The 18,628-nt window shown below is 34.8% G+C and overlaps 1 protein-coding gene across 4 annotated transcripts in view; it reads left to right on the forward strand.

Moving 5' to 3' along the window:
- Positions 1-18,628, forward strand: part of Strn (striatin) — a 117,776-nt gene that overhangs the window by 71,324 nt on the left and 27,824 nt on the right. For 3 of the 4 annotated variants that reach the window (XM_013070172.3, XM_021253721.2, XM_087216135.1), the window contains exons 8-12: positions 5,638-5,748; positions 7,967-8,053; positions 8,495-8,638; positions 11,488-11,624; positions 16,673-16,848. In XM_013070172.3, the coding sequence (XP_012925626.1) occupies positions 5,638-5,748; positions 7,967-8,053; positions 8,495-8,638; positions 11,488-11,624; positions 16,673-16,848 (655 nt within the window). The remainder of the gene's footprint in view (positions 1-5,637; positions 5,749-7,966; positions 8,054-8,494; positions 8,639-11,487; positions 11,625-16,672; positions 16,849-18,628) is intronic. The other variant, XM_004839292.4, reaches the window with a different exon arrangement.

Here is an 18,628-nt window from a genome sequence, read left to right on the forward strand (position 1 = left end):
GGGATGCAGCGCAGTATAAAGGCCCTGAGTTCAATCCCCAGTGTTGAGAGGAGAAAAAAAAAAAAGAATCAGTGGTTTCTTATTTGAAATAGATGTTCCAGCTGGGGATTTAGCTCAGTGGCACTGCACCTGCCTCTCAAGTGCAAGGTCCTTAGTTCGATACCCGGTACCAAAAAAAAAAAGAAAACATGTTCCTTTAAGTTAATATTTTCTTCATAAAGATAAAGAGCTATAATTATGACAATTATTTTTGAGAATTATTATTCAGATGTGGTTACAGTATATAATGAACATTTTATTTGCTTTTATTCAAGCACCTATTTTATTTTGCATTTCTTTAATTTTATTGGTACATTTTAGGTATACAATATAATGACATTCATCACTGGAAATTTGCACCTTTACATAATCTCTCTTGGTTCTTATTTTTCCCTCTTCCCCTGCCCTCCCTTCAACCCCTCCACCCCTCCCTATTTACACAGACTTTGTTTCCATTTTTTCATTTTCTCATATTAATTCTATTCCCTTCTTTCCTTTCCCCTATCCCTTCCACTTCCCCTTGCCCTATGCCCCTTTTCTTCCTATTTCACATTATCTATTATACCTTTTAGTCCTTATTTTTATTTATTTATTTTTTTGGTACCAGGGATTGAACTTGGGACCTTGCACTTGCGAGGCAGGCGCCAGAACCACTGAGCTAAACCCCCGGCCCTTAGTCCTTATTTACACTTTCAGTTTCTCATGCTAGAGAAACTTATTCGATATTTACACATATGTGTCCTGTCACTTAAGAGTATCACCTCAATGTGCATCCATTGAGTTATAAATGTCTCTAATTTCTCATTTTTTATGGCTGAGTAGCACTCCACTTTATTTTTAAAAACCACATTTTCTTTTTCCAGTCTCCAGTTGATGGACAATTGGGCTGCTTCCAAGTTTTAGCTATTACAAATTGTGCTGCTATGAACCTGGGTGCACATACATCACTGTGGTATGATTCTTTCAGTTCTTTGGGGAAGATCCCCAGCAGTGGAATAGCTGAGTCAAATGGGACTTCCAGTCCTAGTTCTTTGAGGTATCTCCATACTCATTTCCACAGTGTTTGCACCAGTCTGCACTCGCACCAGCAGTGGAGCAGTGTTCCTCTTTCCCCACAGCCCCACCAGCATTGGCTGATTTGTTATTGGTTGATTTCATGATAGCAGCTATTCTTTCTGGGGTGAGGTGGAATCTCAGCGTTGTTTTCATTTGCATCTCTCAAATGACCAGTGATGTTGAACATTTTTTCATGTATTTATTTGCTATTTCTACTTCTTTGTCTGAGAAATGTCTGTTCATTTCAGATGCCCATTTTTGGATTGGGTCTTTAAATTTGGGAGGTCTGATTTTTTAAGTTCTTTCTGGGTTCTCGATAGGAGACCTTTGTCTGAGGAACAGCAGGTGAAAATTTTTTCCCACATTGTGAGTTGTCTGTTCACTCTGTTGGTGCTTTCTCTTGGTGTGCAGAAGCTTTTTAGTAAGAAGAGATCCCACTTGTTGATTGTTTGTGCTAGTTCATGGGCAACTGAGGTTTTGTTCATAAAATCTTTTCCTACACCAATGTCTTTAAGAGTTCTGCCTAACCTCTGTTCCAGTTGGTTCAGCATTTCTGTTTTAATATTTAGATCTTTAATCCATTTCTATTTTAGTTTAGTGCATGGTGAGAGATATAGATCTAGTTTTAATCTTTGGCAAATTGAAGCCCAATTTTTCCAGCACCATTCATTAAAGAGGCTATCTTTCCTCCAAAGAGGGTGTTTGGCTCCTTTGTTGAAAATGAGGTGGCAGAGTGTGTCTGGCGTTGTTTCTGCATCTTCTAATCTGTTCCACTGGTCCTCCGGTCTGTTTCTTTGCGAGTACCATTCTGTGTTTATCACAGTAGCTTTGTAGTATAGTTTCAAGTTGGAGGTTGTGATACCCCGTGCCGTGTCTCTGTTACCTAGAATTGCTTTTGCTATTCTAGGTCTCTTTCAAGCAGCTATTTTAAATACTGATTTCAATATATCCTGAAGAATTAGAACACAAATTGTATACAAATTTAAAAATATTGACTTAAACTCTAATTTTTATATATTTCTTCTCTAAAGGAAATATAAAAGAATTCTGAAGCCATAGAAAATTGGATGCATTTTCCTTTTCTAGCTTGTGTTAAAAATTTTGTTCAGATTTTTACTCCACACATGCTTGATCATATAGTAACAGATAGAAAGAGTCTTGGGTAAGTTCAGGGAAAATGTTGCCTAATATTTTAATATACCAAAAAGTATGTTTTTGGTTTTTTTTTCCCACCTGAAACACTGTACACTGAAAACTCTTTTGTGATCACCTTGAGGAAACAGATGTTTTCTTTGGAAATTTTGAACAATCTCAATAGCGCAAAATTGGAAGAGGTAGATATTTGATTGATTTTTCTCTTTTGCATTCAAGGTAGACTTCCCCTCACTTACAGGAAAGCATTATAATATTAGAGGTATTTGTTAAATTTTGTAATGACTGTTCCTGTTGAGATGTTAAGCAAGTCCCTAGTGCAAGTTACTATTATTTTGCCTATATTGGAACTTCTCATGCAAGGAAGGAACTGATTGTATATCTAAATGCTGCTGAATTTTTACTGTTCCTTGAAGGCATTTGAAAATACTTTCTAAGCCAGTTGGTATGTTGGTTTACCTTCCATTCATTAAAAAGTAATATTCTGGTACAGTGATAAGATTGACAAGGGTAACTTACAACCATAGCACACGGATCGTTCATCTGTCTTTACTTTTCCCTGAATCATTTAGATTTCCTATTAGTACATACAGTTAACTGAGATCTCACCCTCAGAGACTCATGGCACCCATGCTGCTACTTTTCCTTTTTTGGTTGAGTATACTCAAAAAAATTTTTGAGATAATTACAGTAAAAGATAAAAAGAATACAATGGCTATCTAGTTTTGTTTTGTTTTTGGTTTGTTTTTACAGTGGCTGCCTAGTGACTGGTTTCAAAAGAACAAAATCAGGAAACCGAGGAGAAGTTAAAGTACAATAGGTCTCTCTTCTGTCTTATTCTCTACTGAGTGTATATATTAAGTTACTCAGGAATTTTAGGCATCAGTAATACCAGTGAAGGATTTGTACCAGCTGCCAGTTAACTGGAAGTTTCTTTACCAGCAGTTTGGCCTTTTGTGTTTTAATGATTGTGTAATTCATATTCAAAGCACTGAATTTTGAACAAATTCACAGAACTACATTGCAAATCTTGTCTAGTTGAATGAACATTTAAACCATTTTAAGTGCTCGCTGTATTTCTTATTCATTCCATCCTCTCAAAAAAGGAGTGAGAATGCTTTAATAAGAGTCTGGCTAGTTTCTGGCAAATAGGTAAATTTTGCCAACACCTTCCATTGCTAATGTTATGAATCTGTTATGATTATGATAAAGTCAACTTTTTGCCTCCAAAAACATTCCAGGATCCAAAAACCACCTTGTTTAATTAAGACTTGATTGGTGAAAACTAACAGTTTGAATTGTTAAATTCTTCTGGAAAGTAGCCTGTTTCTACTATTGATAGATTGTAATTGGGTATATTAAAATATTGAGGGTTTGGTTTGGTTTGGTGACAGTATCTTACTGTGTATAGTTCAGGCTGGCCTTGAACCTGTGGTGATCTTCCTGCCTTAGCTTCCCGAGTGCTGGGATTATAGGCATGTGCCATGATATCCAGCTGTGTTTTTAAAAGTTGTTTTTAATAGTGTTATATTCAGAAGTCCAAAAAAACCCCACCAGTTTTCTGCACTGTGTTAAAATGTAAATTGTAAAAAAAAAAAAGATAGACAGGTATCTGTGTATTCTAACTCATTTTAGTTAATTCTAACATTCATTCAACAAATACTGATCAAGTGCTTTGTATGTGCCAAGTTTTCTAGGTAAAGATTTCTAGTCTTTTCTTGCTCAAAGTCTACTGAGAGAAACTAGGCAATAAGCACTAAATGTGATAAATGATACAGCATGTCAGAGGGTGATAAATGCTATGGAAAATAGAAAAAGTAGAACAGGGCAAGGGAGAAGGGGGAAAGGTGGGGTGGCAAGGGCAGGTTACAGTTTAAAATAGGATAGCTGAGTATTTAGCTCAGTGGTTCCGCTGCCTGCCTCGCAAGCGGAAGGACCTGAGTTCGATCCCTGGTACCAAAAAAAGTAAAATGAAATAGGGTGGGCATAGTAAGCCCCATTGAGAGGGTAACATTTGAGTGAAAGACTTAAATTGATGAGGGAATTGGTCATATTGTATCCGAGGAAGACAAAAGTATTCAGGAAGGAGAAAGCCAAAGCACATGCCCTGGCAGGCTTAAGGGAGTGAAGAAAGCCAGAGTGGGTGCAGCAGAATAATTTTAGGGGACTGTAATAAGAAATGACTATATTATGTAGGGCATGTTTATCACTGAGGAGTCAGGGAGACGTGTGAAGGATTTGAGCAGCCGCGCCACCACTGAGCTACATCCCTGGCCCTTACAGAAGTGTTGCTAATAGGCTTGTGATAGGAGGGGCAGTAATTACTGCAGCAATTCTAGCAAGAGATCACTGTAGTCAGAGAAGTCGTTGATACACTGTGAAATCAGACTCTGGATGAGTTTTGAACACCGAGAAAGTGTTCCTAAAGTATCTGATGAGGGATGGGACAGAAGGGGTTTTCTGAGCAAATGGAGAACCCTATAGATGGAAGGTTAGATGGGGAGGGAGATTTGGAATTTGGTTTTGCAGATTTGCCCCCCAGTATCGGGGATCAAACTCAGGACCTTGTGCTTGCCAGGCAGGCACAGTGCCACTGAGCTACATCCCTGGCCCTTGCATGTTTCATTTAGTCTACAGTATTAGACTGCTCAGTGGACATGTCTTGTAAGCAGTTGGATATTCAAATCTTGTATTTAAATTAGTGTTCTGAGCTAACATGTTTATAGCATTACATAGCATATTAATTGTTTTATAGTACATATAAAATATATAAATTTTTCTGAAATAATGATTATTGAATTTACTTATAAACTAACATGTCATTTGAATTGCTTTAAATTTAAATGGAAGGTTGATTGGGATTTATACAATGCTGTTTATAAAGTCAGTAAAATAAAAATGACCATTTGATGAACACGTGCCAAAAGTATAAAATACTTTAAATGAAAAGATTATTGGAGACTGTTTTGTACAATCTCTTAGTAATCTTTTCTTATCACATAAATTAATATGGAGTTTTTTTGGTGAGTTTTACCAATAGAATTTAGAAAATGAGAGATTCCTTAAAAGTGTTTGGGCTTAATTTATTCAAAGTCATTGAAACTATTTCTAGGTTTTTATGTCTCTTTCAAGACAAATATATTAGGAACATGATCATTTCTTCTTAGTTTTATTTTTGTTATTTATATATCTGATAATGATGGCTTTTTTCTTACCTTATTATTATTACCTTACCTTATTTCTTATTTTGTGTGATTTATATTTCTAATAACTAATGACATTTTTAGCTAGTGATACTGTGAAGAAAATCATTGTTGTATCTTTCAGTCGTGTTAGTGTGTTTGATATTTTATTGAAAAAGGCTGTTTTCCTTTGTTTCACTCTATTTAGAAAAGGAAGATCAGTGTCTCATGCCTGAAGCCTGGAATGTGGACCAGGGAGTAATTACCAAACTCAAGGAACAATACAAAAAGGAGAGAAAGGGGAAAAAGGGGGTGAAGAGTAAGTGGAAAACATTGTATCTGTAAATCATAAATCTCACCTCTTTTACATCTCCCGAATTTTTTTTTTTCAATGTTTTCCTAAAACTACTTACTCTTTTTCATTTCTGCTCCTCATTTTTTTTCCTTTTCACTTGCTCTCAGGGGTTGAAATTAAATAGTTGGCATTTGATTATGAACCTAAACAAAATCTGTATATTCCAATAACATATTTAAAGCCCTACGAGGCTGTTGGGCTATGTATTCAAATATACTGCTAAGTTCATTAAAAAATATATATATCCGTAATTACAATGATGTTTGTATCTAGTGACAATTTGTAAAACTTATCTAGTGTGACCCTCTGACATTCCACAAAAATTATTGTGTATAATTTTAGATTTTGGAGACAAAAAGAAGTTAATTTCTACCTCTGAATATTCTACATGTTTACAACACCCAGTTCATTTGCTCTCATCACTATATGCTATACAGGGCACAGTGTCAAGTACATAACTTTTAAAAGTATTTGCTTTCTAATTTAAAAGTGTTGGCCAATTTAATTTATAGCAGTACTTCCAGTTACCTTTTTTCAATAAAATGTGCCACATCAAAAACAAGCCAAAATGAAATTTCTAGCCCTGTGAATCATATAACACATTACACAAATGAAAAGTTTTGATTTAGTTAAGCATGTAAAATGGAAATGCAAAACTTTTAAGACATCCCTAAAACCAATCTTACACATTTTTAGAAGTGCAAGTCTAAACAACTTCCTCATGTTTCCACCCTCATTAACAATATAAACATGGACCTTCCTTTTATAGCAATAGGAATATCGTTGAGATATGAAAATAGTATAAAATGAGATTGAAATCTAAACTTCGGGAGAAATGAATTTATAAATTGCAAAAGATACGCTCCCTTTCCCCTTCTCATTTTGATGATTCTCAAGCTTATCAAAGATCAGTTATTCCTGTTAGGACATTCTTTTACAACCTGGCAGTTCTTAAAACCATTAAAATGTTTATTTAAAATATTTTAGAATTTATAAATGTTTAGCTAGAGTCAATAAGTCAGTGTTCATTATTAATGTTTGCATAGTCTCAACAATTTCTAAGAAGTATCATTTAGTGCTATCCCATGTAGATTAAATCATAACGAGAAAGATTTAATACTAAAACATGGAAACATTTTATGTCTTTTATTCACTGATAAAAATTTTGATCCTAACAAATATACTGAGACATGATATGTCATGGCTTTCTGGAGTAATCATGACTCCATAACCAAACCAGTTAAACTGAAATTTTTGAGGAAAATTTGTATATCATACATGCAGAATAATTTCCAGATGAAGTTAACATTGATATGTTTCTTTAGGTCACTATATTATAAAAATGGTTTTTGTTTTTTGTTTGTTTTGTTTTGTTTTTTGTGGGGTTTTTTTTGTGGTACTGGGGATCAAACTCAGGACCTTGCACTTGCAAGGCAGGCACAGTGCCACTGAGCTAAATCCCCGGCCCTAAAAATGAGTATCTTGAAATGTAAAGATCTTTCGATTGGGAAGATAGCCAGGACTTATGTAAATCCATCTATTCTTATTACTGTATTGATTATCAGTTCTTGTCAAGTATTGAGACATAGCTGTAGTTGGAATTTAGCACTTAAGATCTAAAACTGCACCATTTGACTGGAATAATATTCCTACTAGTAGAAGCAATTGGGTTTCCTGAATCTGGGGGTGATGATCTTTGTTCAGGAATATAGCATGTGGGGTTTTTTTAGTAGAGTGAAGAAAAATGACTCTCTAGGGTAGAAATTTTAATGTCTTTCAGTGAAGGTAGAAGGAATGTAGATGAAAGCTTAGTGTACTTTTAGTTCATTTTTAGTCAATTTTAGTTCCTGCTGTCTGTAAAATAGCAGTGGGGAAACAAGCGAAAATGTATGATTAAAGAGAGAACTGAAGAAGAACATATATCAACTTGAATTGATATATGAAATATCAGTTTATAAATTACCATAAGTACATATTTTTGATTGAACTGTTAATCATTGGAAAATATTGAGATTTAATTAGTGTAGAAATATTTCCAGTCAAATTGTGTACTATCATGAAATATAATTCTAAGTATTAGTTAAAATTGTTTAGAAATAGTTGTATTCTTTGCTGGTATAGGAAAAAAAACATAATGGACCATGGGTAAGATTTTTCCCATTCTTAATTAAACTCGTAACAGGAAAAACTACCGAAGATCTGTTTCAGCCTCTATCCTATATAAAACAGTCAAAACAGGGATGTGAGAGAATGAAGAATCAAAGTTCAGGTAAGTAGTTGGTAGGGCATGAGATTTCACCTTGGGTGTCATAGCTTCAGGATGTAAGGAATGAGTGCAACTTAAACAGGGGTGTTACTGTTTAATTGAGTATACAGTAGGTTCACAATCTATCATGTCTGTCATTTAGAACACTACTCAGTGGTTTGATGATAGAGCAGTGTGACTTTTAGTGATTTGAATAGGGTATGTGTGTTCTTTTTCATGCAAATAATGATTCCATTAGCTTAATTTATAAAATACATGTGGAATACAATTCTTTTAAGGAAATAATCAACTTTAAAATAATTTTAAAATGGAATATGCTTCTTTTTATTCATTGGGCTAGGATATGTTTAAAGGTAAACATAAGGTAAAATAAGCACCATTTTGATGCAGTTGGATAATTCTATTTTCCTTTTTTTTCCCCCTTTCCTCCCTTTTTTTGGCTAGGGCCCAATAGGTCAAAACTACAAGATATGCTTGCTAATTTGAGAGATGTTGATGAACTTCCTTCATTGCAGCCATCTGTGGGTTCACCTTCCAGACCCAGCAGTTCCAGGCTTCCTGAACATGAAATTAATAGGGCAGATGAAGGTAAGTATTTAGGACTTTCTGGAGGACAGAAAACACTTGGACATACAACTATAAATTCAGTCATTAGAAAGGACTGTCTTAGATTAGAGAGAATTTTCCTCTGCAAATATGTGATCTGCGTAGTATTCCCCAAATGTAAACTTTGTTACATCCAAGGAGCATTGATTCCAACTGCAGCCTTCATGACTTTGGAAAGAGCATAAACTTCAAAAAAGACAACTCTAAAATCTGGTGTAAAATATTCCCTAGCTTCACAGATACCCATGTAGTGAGTCCTATATACTATTTCAACATTGTGAAATTTAAGCGTCTAAATATAGTTAGAAAATGTTTACTTTGAGATTTACATAATATTTTACTTAAGCAGTTTATCATTAATAAAAAAGTCACCTGAAAGTCTAGTCACATTTACTGTTTTCTTTTTTTGTTTTTTTTTGGTTTTTTTTGGTACCGGGGATTGAACTCGGGTCCTTGTGCTTGCAAGGCAGGCGGCAGAACCACTGAGCTAAATCCCCAGCCCCTCATTTACTGTTTTCTTCTTCCTTTTCAGTCCCTGTCTACATGCATATACTTTTTATGTAGTTGCAGTCATTTTATAGATGAACTCTATTTTGTTTTATACTTAAAAATCGTACATAGGTTGGCAGTGTGAGTGTAGCTAAGTGGTAGAGCTCTGGCCCCATGTGCACAGGCCTGGGGCTCTATCCCCTCCAGGTGGACTGGGGACACAGAGAGCAAGGGGAGGAGATGGCAGGGGAGAGGGAGAGAAGTAGATCAAATATTTAATTGCCTGTGACTGATGCTGCTTGTTCTTCAGTCCACTTTCAGAAAAAGTATCAATAGCTTGTGTGTGCTCTGTACTTACATTACTTCACGGTGTCATATTTAAGAGGCACAGTTAAATAATTTTATAAAAACTGATTAGGGCTAATAACTTTTAGTTATGAAATCTGAAATTCTAAGGCCATAGAGAACAAATGACATTGATTCCCACAGTTGCAGTCTCTTCAACCATCCAGTCTGTTGACCACCCACTGGTGTGTGAGGAGGTAGTTGTTGCTTTCCTTGTTTTCAAGGTTTTATATAGCCACTTCTAGAGCGCTGGTTGAAATTGGCTCACACTTTCTATCTGATCATTCCCAGGAGTTTTAGCATTTTCTTTTGAGTCATTTTAAACTCACATCTGAACAAAGTTATCTTTAAGTGTTAGAAATGGAAAACAGACAAACAAACATCACCTATGAATACCTAGCTCCAGGGGTCATTTGTTTGAAATTTTGGCCTGAAAATTGCTCTTCTAACTTTAAAAATCCCCACTATATATTAGTAAATATTTAGAGAATTTCTCACATGATTTATGGCATTTTAGGTAGATCAGTTTTCATTATTGCTGCTGTATTTTACAGTGACTTAATAGTGTCTTAGAATATAGACTTCTGTTCTGTTCTGACAAGGATTTTCAGTAGTTTCTGCCACTACTTTTAAAAGCAAGTAGACATTATTTTATTCATTCAACAAATATTTTTTATTAGGTATGATTGGGTATAGTGCTGGAGAACATCTTGTAAATTCAGTTTTTTACATGAACTAATTAATACAATTGAGTTTTCTCTTAGGGAAAAGTTAATTTACCTCTAGTAGAAATCGAGTTTCAACTATTAAATTCACCTAATTGACTCATAAATGTTTGTCATCAATCAGTAAAGAAACCACCACATCTAGAAAACAGTTCATAGACTTTCTCTGTCAGAATAATTTTCATTTATAAAGAGTGACATTTTATTATCGACCACATAAAAATATTTTAATTTGGCTTTCAATTGATTTCTTCTATGATAGTTGTTTTTGGTGTGTGTGTGTGTGTGTTTTAAGACAGAGTTTCACTGTAGTTCAGGCTGGCTTTGAACTCACTGTGTATCCCAGGCTGGCCTCAGACTCACAATGATCCTCCTGCCTCAGCCTCCCAAGTGCTGGGATTACCTGCATATGCCACAACACCTGGCATATGATGGTTGTTGAAGGAGTTGAACTGCTATATTCAGAGTTATAAAGCAAGAATTTTCAAGTTTATTATAAAATAAAGCTATATCTTCAAACACAGTTGGCACCTAATGAAAGTATTTAAGTGGGCTTAAAAATTTTTTTTAAAATTTTCTTAATGAAATAAACTATGCCTACAGAAAAATGCTGAAATTGTAAGGGTCTAGCTCACTGAATTACCACAAAGTCATAGTTATCACCCACCTGTGCCACCATCTCTGGGTTAAGAAGTAGAACATTACCAAAGCCCCAGGAGTCCCGCCTTTGTTGCCTTTCCTTCCCTGCCTCCCAGAGATAATCCCAACTTTTAACACTACATATTAATTTTGTTTCAGGAACATTTTATAATTTTAATCACTTTTATTAGAAAATGTCTGTGGTCTTTTAGGTTATAGAGTTAATTTTAGTTTGAATGAGATTAGCAGTGTTCAGAAATACTCCTCACATATGTTAAGTAACTGACAGAAATTATTGGGCAGTTAAGATGAAATATCAAATGGGAAAGCTTTTCTTTGTGCTTTTTTTCTATATAGTAAAAGGGAAAAGATAATAGACTATTAGATTTGTTTCATGTTTCACTCTTTTAGTTAGATGATGCCTTTAGCGTTGGAGAAGATACGGAAAAAGCAATCAGCTCTTCCAGATTTTCTGCTCACTGAATTTTATTGTGTTTAAAAGCATTTTAGAATAATTAAATGTGTATATATATATATATATATCCTTATAAGAAATTTAACACAAGCATATGAGACTACTGGTTGACTCTTTAAGACATTTTTTTGTTTGTTTCCTTTGTCTTTATTATTCAGTGGAAGCCCTGACATTTCCTCCTTCTTCTGGGAAGTCATTCATCATGGGAGCAGATGAAGCCCTTGAAAGTGAACTGGGACTTGGAGAATTAGCAGGCCTCACCGTGGCCAATGAAGCGGATTCACTAGCTTACGATGTATGTAGTAGTTTTATTTTTGATGTTCATACTCAATTTTTGAAAATAAAATGTGGATTTTATAGAAAAAATGCCAGTGGTATAAACCTATTTGTAAGGGTAGACTTTGGTTCAATTTTAATTGCAAACTTTGAAAAGATTAAGATAAGCTAACATTTTCAAAATAAGCATAGACTAAAATTATAGACTTTACCTAAATCCACAAGCCAGTAAAGTTTGCATATTTAGGTAGGGGAAAGAATTCTCTTTTTCCACTACCAAGTTTGGGTTTTGTTTTATTTTTTAGAGTGCTAGTGATTATTTGAAATTCATGCCTGCCTAATAGCAACATTTCTCTTGCCTTTCCAGTATATCAACCAGTGTCCTGTTGAGAAGTGATTTTAATTATTGTTAGGCATGGATTTATACCAGATGCCTTCCAGATATTAAGGCTGACCCATCAGAGATGTGAATCAAAACTGAAATCTTTGTACCTTTATGTATACATTTATTTAATTCTAAACACAGTTGTTTTATAAATACATTTCTAGTTGCTTATTTCACAGGTAAAGTATTTATAATTTATCTTATCATTTTGTTAAAATATTCCCACTTTGATAGTTTTTTGTCTCTGCTGGGGAAAATGGTATCGCCTCTGTAGCAGCCCTCCTGGCTGGGCCATGTGGACAGATGCCTAAGCAGACCAGTCCGGAGATAAAGAAGCATTTTACACCTGCTTGTCTTCCTACAAATCAAAAGTCCAACTCTGTGCTTATCCATTAGTAAATGTTAACAGTTTCTGAAATACAGATACTTCGCACTTTCCATCCTAGTCTATTTTTTCCTCACCCAGAGCTAGTGCAATAATCTTCTAATCTAAATGGGGTCTTTGTACTCCTCTCCATTAATTGTGATAAAGATTTTTGAAAAAAATCACTTCTATTTCCAATGTTTTTGTATTCTCATATTTTACATTTATCTTTTAAATAAAACACTGTTTAGTTGATTTTTGTTTTTTCACTTAATTTTTGACAACCTTTAATTTTAGTTGGAGCACTCGGCCCATTTTTTTAAAGTAGTTAGTAGTGTACTTGGTTTTAAGTCTACCGTCTCTTTGTGCCACCCATTCTGTGTTTCTCTCTTTTTTTTTTGCCTGTTTGGGGATTGTATGTATTACTCAAACCTCTACTCCTCTCGTACTTAAAGTTTATATACTCTTTGGTACTTTTTAATGGCTACCTTTGAGATTACTACAAAACCCTTAAAAATTTTATATGCAAAGGCCTAAGAGTATTTTTAGCTCTATTTAACTCCCACTCTACTACCGTGTCATTCTTGTTATATATATTTAAATATATTGATCTTCTACACGATTCATTTTTTCGTATATTCTATATTCAGTTAGGATCATCTATTATTTATTCATCCTTTACATATTTTGCTTTATTTCATTCTTCTCTGCATGTGTGACCACCCAGGTAGGATTACCCTAAGAACACTTCTAATATTTCTCTTCAGTGAGGTCTGCTGGTGCCGTTAGTTCAGTTTTTGATTTTCTTAAATTCTTTGTTTAGCTTGAATGGATTTATTATTATCTCACATTGAATCTCTAATTAGCAGCAGTGTTTTGTTCTCTTTGGATTCTAAACATTATTTTGTTCTTTTATTTTTAATGTTTTCTACTAAAGTCAAGTGTAATTTCTGCATGGGTTATTTAATGGTAGTCTGATTTTATTTTCTCTGATATTGTTTATTTGTTGTTTGGCAAGGTTTGCTTTTATTTTTATTTAAACTTCTTGAAGTTCTTAGATCTTCATGGATCGATATTTTCATTAATTTTATAAATTTCTCAGTCATTTCTCAAATATTGTTTTTGTACCTACCTCTCTCTCCTCCCTCTGAAACCTAATTTTATGTGTGCTAGCCCTTCTCTCTGTAGCCTTTGTCTTCTGTGCAATTTCTTTAATTTTTTGACTCATCTTACAGTTCATTAGTTTTCAATAACATGTAAAATGTAATCTGTAATCTATAGTTAAACTCACATATTGAGTTTTATAGATTTTGCTTCCAGTTATTCATTTACTGTTATTTATTTAAAATTTTTCAGTTTATTTTATCTTTTATCTTCTTGAATATTCTAAGCATGATTAAAGTTGTAGACTAGTTCTATTACTATTATGTATTGTTTCTGCTTTTCTTTTATATTGTCTTATCTCTTTATATACATGATTCTTGTTGTGTTGAAATAACTATTATTCAGACGTATGGCAGTATCGTCCTGTAGAATATATATTTTAATTTTCTTTTCTTAGATGTCTGCAGCAGTTAGAAACCTGCAATCACTACAGTTCATACTCAATTCTTGAGGTGATCTAAAGGTGATCTGCAGTCCCTCTAGGAGCTTAGCTTCTTTCCACTTCACTTTTATTTGCAGGATATAACCCTTTGAAATCTTAACCCAAAGCAAAGTGATTTACTAAGCCCCACTCTATTGGCAGGTCCTCAATACCACTTTGTTATCTCTATGATACTGAAAAAGCACTGTCAAAAGCACTGCTTGGCCTCTCAGCCACTGTTGTAGAATCAATAAACACTTCTCGGGGCAAACAACCCCAAATAATCAGGTTTACCTCCTTAGGCCTATGTCCTTCCCTTGACAGGTTGGTTTTTCTTCATTATTTTGTTGGTTCTCCATGTTTTATATGGCTTTCTACTTGTCCTTAGTACAGAGGTCATCCAGATTATCTTGTTCATCATGAATAGAAGCCAAACTTCCCATTAGATAACTTTTGTTTGCTGTCTACTAACTCCTCAAAGAGTTGGCAAGGCCTGCAACCTCATCTCAAGACTTGAGCTTTGGAGAATCTTCCCCAAGCTCTTTATTTAGCTGTTGAAAGGCCCTGATTCTTCACAGGCCTTTTCCTGGCCTTCTCAATATAGCAAGCTTACTTCTCTCAGTATGTGTGCATATGAAAAGAGAGAAAGAGTGCCCAAGGCAGATAATTTCATAGCCTCATTTTGGAATTAACTTGTTATCACTTCTGCTGTATGCTGTTGGACACACAGACCAACCCTATGATATTCAGAGGGAGTTAATGAGATGTAAGTATGAGGAAGTGGATCTGCCTGGGAGCCATTTTGGTGGCTGCCTACTCATTCAAAAAGAATTTCATTACTTCTACATATGAAAACTATTAAGCTGTTGAACAAGATTAAACATGATGGAACTTAGTTTTTCTTTTCTGGAATAACCAACTTCAGTTCTTATAATGGTAGTTCCTTGAAATGATGTGTTTTGTGATCTCTTATCACTCTGTGATACATCCTATCTGATTTTTTCTGTATATCTTTTAACTTCTGGATTCTACAGTATAGTTTATATTGATTGTGACCTCTGTTGCCAGACTGCTTGGATTTGATTTCAGCCAGGGTTCCTTGGGCAAATGAATTCACTTCTCTTTTCCAGATACATCAAGTGAGGATAATGTTAATTCCTACTTCATAGAGTTATTGTGAGGATTGAGTTAGTGCATTTTAAGTGTTTAGAATAATGTTTAAAATACTGGATAATGCTCAAAATAGCAACTATTTGTTAGTATAGCTGTTTTTCTTGCCATTGTATGGTAATAATTCTCCATTATATTACCAATACTTACCCCACTCTTGATTTTTTTTGTTGTTGTTTTGATTTGGGTTTTTTTTATGGCACTGGGAATTGAACTCAGGACCTTGAGTGAGGCAGGCAGCAGAACCACTGAGCTAAATCCCCGGGCCCCCACTCTTTGTTTAAACCTAGTATGATTGTTAACCTTTGAGGGTAAAGAGGTCATACATAGTGCTAGTGTAAAGTTAAATAACAGCTACTTCAGTTTGTTAGTTGGAATGAAACAATAGTACAGTATGTTTTCTCAGTTATTGAGATGGAGTTACCATGGAGAAAAGAACAAAATGGTTTATTTTACCAAGAGAATGTATTTTTTGTAATATCTGATCATTTTTAACATTTTCTCTCCATTTCCAGTTTATAAACCTTGTTTATAGTTCAGTGAATAAAATTTAGCTTTTATTAGGTAGTATTGAATACTTCAAATGTATGATTGTGTTTAAAAATGTTAACAGGTTTAAAGTTAATTTAGTCTTTCAACTTTTACCTAGAATTATACTTTCCAGCAGCCAGGAGTGGTGGCACACACTTGTAATCCCAGCACTGGGAGGCTGAAGTAAGAAGATCCCAAGTTTGAGACCAACCCAGGCAACTTAGCAATTTAGTAGGACTCTGTCTCAAAATCAGAAAAGTCTGAGGGTGTAGCTCAGTGCAAAGACCCTAGTTTCAATCCCCAGTACCAAACAACAAAACAAAGAATACAACTGTCTGTACTATAATTTAGATTGAAAACTTGTTTTTAAAAGCATCCTAATTTTGTTTGTTGGCTTTTTGTCACCGTGAGAAAACACCTGAGATAACCAATTTACAAGTAAGAAAGTTTTATTTTGGCTCAGTATTTCAGAGGTTTCAGTACATGGTTAGTTGGCCTGTTGCTTTCGGACCTACTTGTATCATTGTGGAAGCATGTGGTAGAGGAAGCTCTTCATCTCATGCTGGCCAGGAAGCAAAGAGATAGAGGAGGAGCGGGGTCCAGATATCTCTTTCAAAAGCAGATCTCCACTTCTTTCTAGTAGGCCCCACTTCATAAAGATTGCACTACCTCCCAGTAGTGCCACAGATGGCAACCAAGACTTCAACACATGGGCCTCTGGGGGACACTCATGATCTAAACTATAGCACTAGTGAAGATCTATTATGTGTTATTATTTGATCCACTTTTTACATTGAATTATAAGTTTTGTCTTCTTACATATTTCTTCATTCTTCAAAGAAAACGCCTGTTGAGATATTGTTAATTTTACCTATTGGTTTAGCTACTTAACATTTTAAAAATTGATTGTTTTGAAAGTCGCACTGTGTGATGGTTTACTAACAAGTCAGCAAGAATTAATGTTGGAGTATAAGGGTTTTTGTCTTATCCTAAACTAAATGTACAGATATGTTTGTTTTATCTCTTTAACAGATAGCAAATAATAAAGATGCATTGAGGAAGACTTGGAACCCTAAGTTTACTTTGAGAAGTCACTTTGATGGCATTCGAGCCCTTGTTTTCCACCCAGTTGAGCCTGTTTTGATAACAGCATCAGAGGATCACACATTGAAAATGTGGAATTTGCAAAAAACAGCCCCAGCTAAAAAGTGAGAATATTCTTTATTTGAATATTTTAGTTGCTTTTTAGCAGAAAGAAATGTAATTATTGCTATTCAATTTTTCTTCGAGTTCTTTCTCTACCATGTCACATAATTGAGGGTGTTTTTCCTTCATACAATCTAATGTTAGGTTGGAAAACTGACATGTAGGAAAACATGTTATTATCTGATGGTTTCCCCAGAGTTTATGAATGCTGATTATAGTCCTTATGAATGAGGTGTTTTTAATGGCTGTCATATTTAGGGAGTACCTTGTCTCTACTGAAAAATTCTCCTGTTATAAACAGGTACAGATAGGCATGTTTAAAATGATTAAACTTCTATTCTGTTTTTTACTAAGTTTTGAAATAGGCTGGAAGAGGAAAAGGCTGATTAGGAGAGATGGGGACTTCTCTTTAATCTTACCTTTTGCCCCCAAGCCTTCAGGTACGGAACAGACAGACACTGCTTTTGCCTTTACTTACATGCTCGTACTTTCCTTGGCCCCTTTGTTCCTAAGTATCAACAGACATGATTTACTGCTGGGGATTTAGCTCAGTGGTTTCATTGCTTGCCTCACAAGTGCGAGATCCCAAGTTCGATCCCCAGTACCAAAAAAACCCAAAAAAACCAAAGAGACATGATTTGCTATAAACCCTTTTACCACAGTCATCAGGCAAAACCCATCTGACTTGGTAGGGTCCTTATTGGAGTACTTTTCCTTCCTTGGACCATATGGTCCAGAACCAGTGTCTGCCAGCAGGGAGTTTTGTGCAGTCTCAGTTGTTTTTGTTATTATAAGAGTGCAAGTGAATTACTAGTGAATTTACTAGATAGAGGAAATCTGTTGGCAGTTTAGGTCAGTGGTATTCATGCTGTGAATTGTGCACAGACAAGATAAAGTACTTGATTTAACAGTTTGCAACAGAGAGCACAACCAGATCTTGGTAAAACCAAATGGACTGGGTATTTTCAGCAGAGAAAAATTTGATTCTGTTTATACATTGTGACTTTTGCTTTTCTAGTCCTTTGGTCACAGTGTGCTAATTCTAGCACAGTCACATTAAATAAGCTAGAAGTGTGAATGGGTTATCACATATTCTTGACTAAAATTTACAAAACTATTGAAATGAATTTCTTGCTGGTGATATAGTAAACAACAACTGTCACATGTAAGTAACGGTGACTTGTTTACCTTTAAACTTAAAACTTGGAAGTGACTTGAGGAGAGATAATATATACCTGTAAGTAACTGCAACACGTGCATAGAAAATGGTAAGGACTTGACTTTAAATCCAGTTTCCATTAACAGTCATGGGCTGTTAGATAATACAGTGTGCCCATAGTGGTCTTCTTAGTAATAAATAAACTAATAACTTAGTTTGTACAGTATTAAGGAGAGGCATATTAACCTTCATGAAAAGACAAGGAAATTAAATATCATTTGTTGAAAACCTATTTGCATGGTTGTATCCTATAGGCTATTTTTTAAATTGTAGAATCTCATTTCATTTCATAGTATTTATTTGCTATCTCCATTTTTCTTTTATTTTGAATATGAAGGAATCTGAAGTTATCACAGACTAACTTAGGTAGAGTTAGCCAGTTACTGAAGAAGTGGAAATTGAATTCAGAGATTTATCCCTTCAAAGCTCATGTTTCTTCTTTAGTCAAATGGATTATGTCAAAGCTAAAAGCATTGTGACAGGGTATTATTACTGAAAAAGAAGCTAGTTTCTTGACACGTTGGAAGTGTTATTGGAGTTGGGTATGCTTTCTTATGTATCCT

Source organism: Heterocephalus glaber, unplaced genomic scaffold, assembly GCF_053883595.1.
Source record: "Heterocephalus glaber isolate CG9 unplaced genomic scaffold, H.glaber_assembly_v1.0 deba00001457, whole genome shotgun sequence".
NCBI lineage: Eukaryota > Metazoa > Chordata > Mammalia > Rodentia > Bathyergidae > Heterocephalus > Heterocephalus glaber.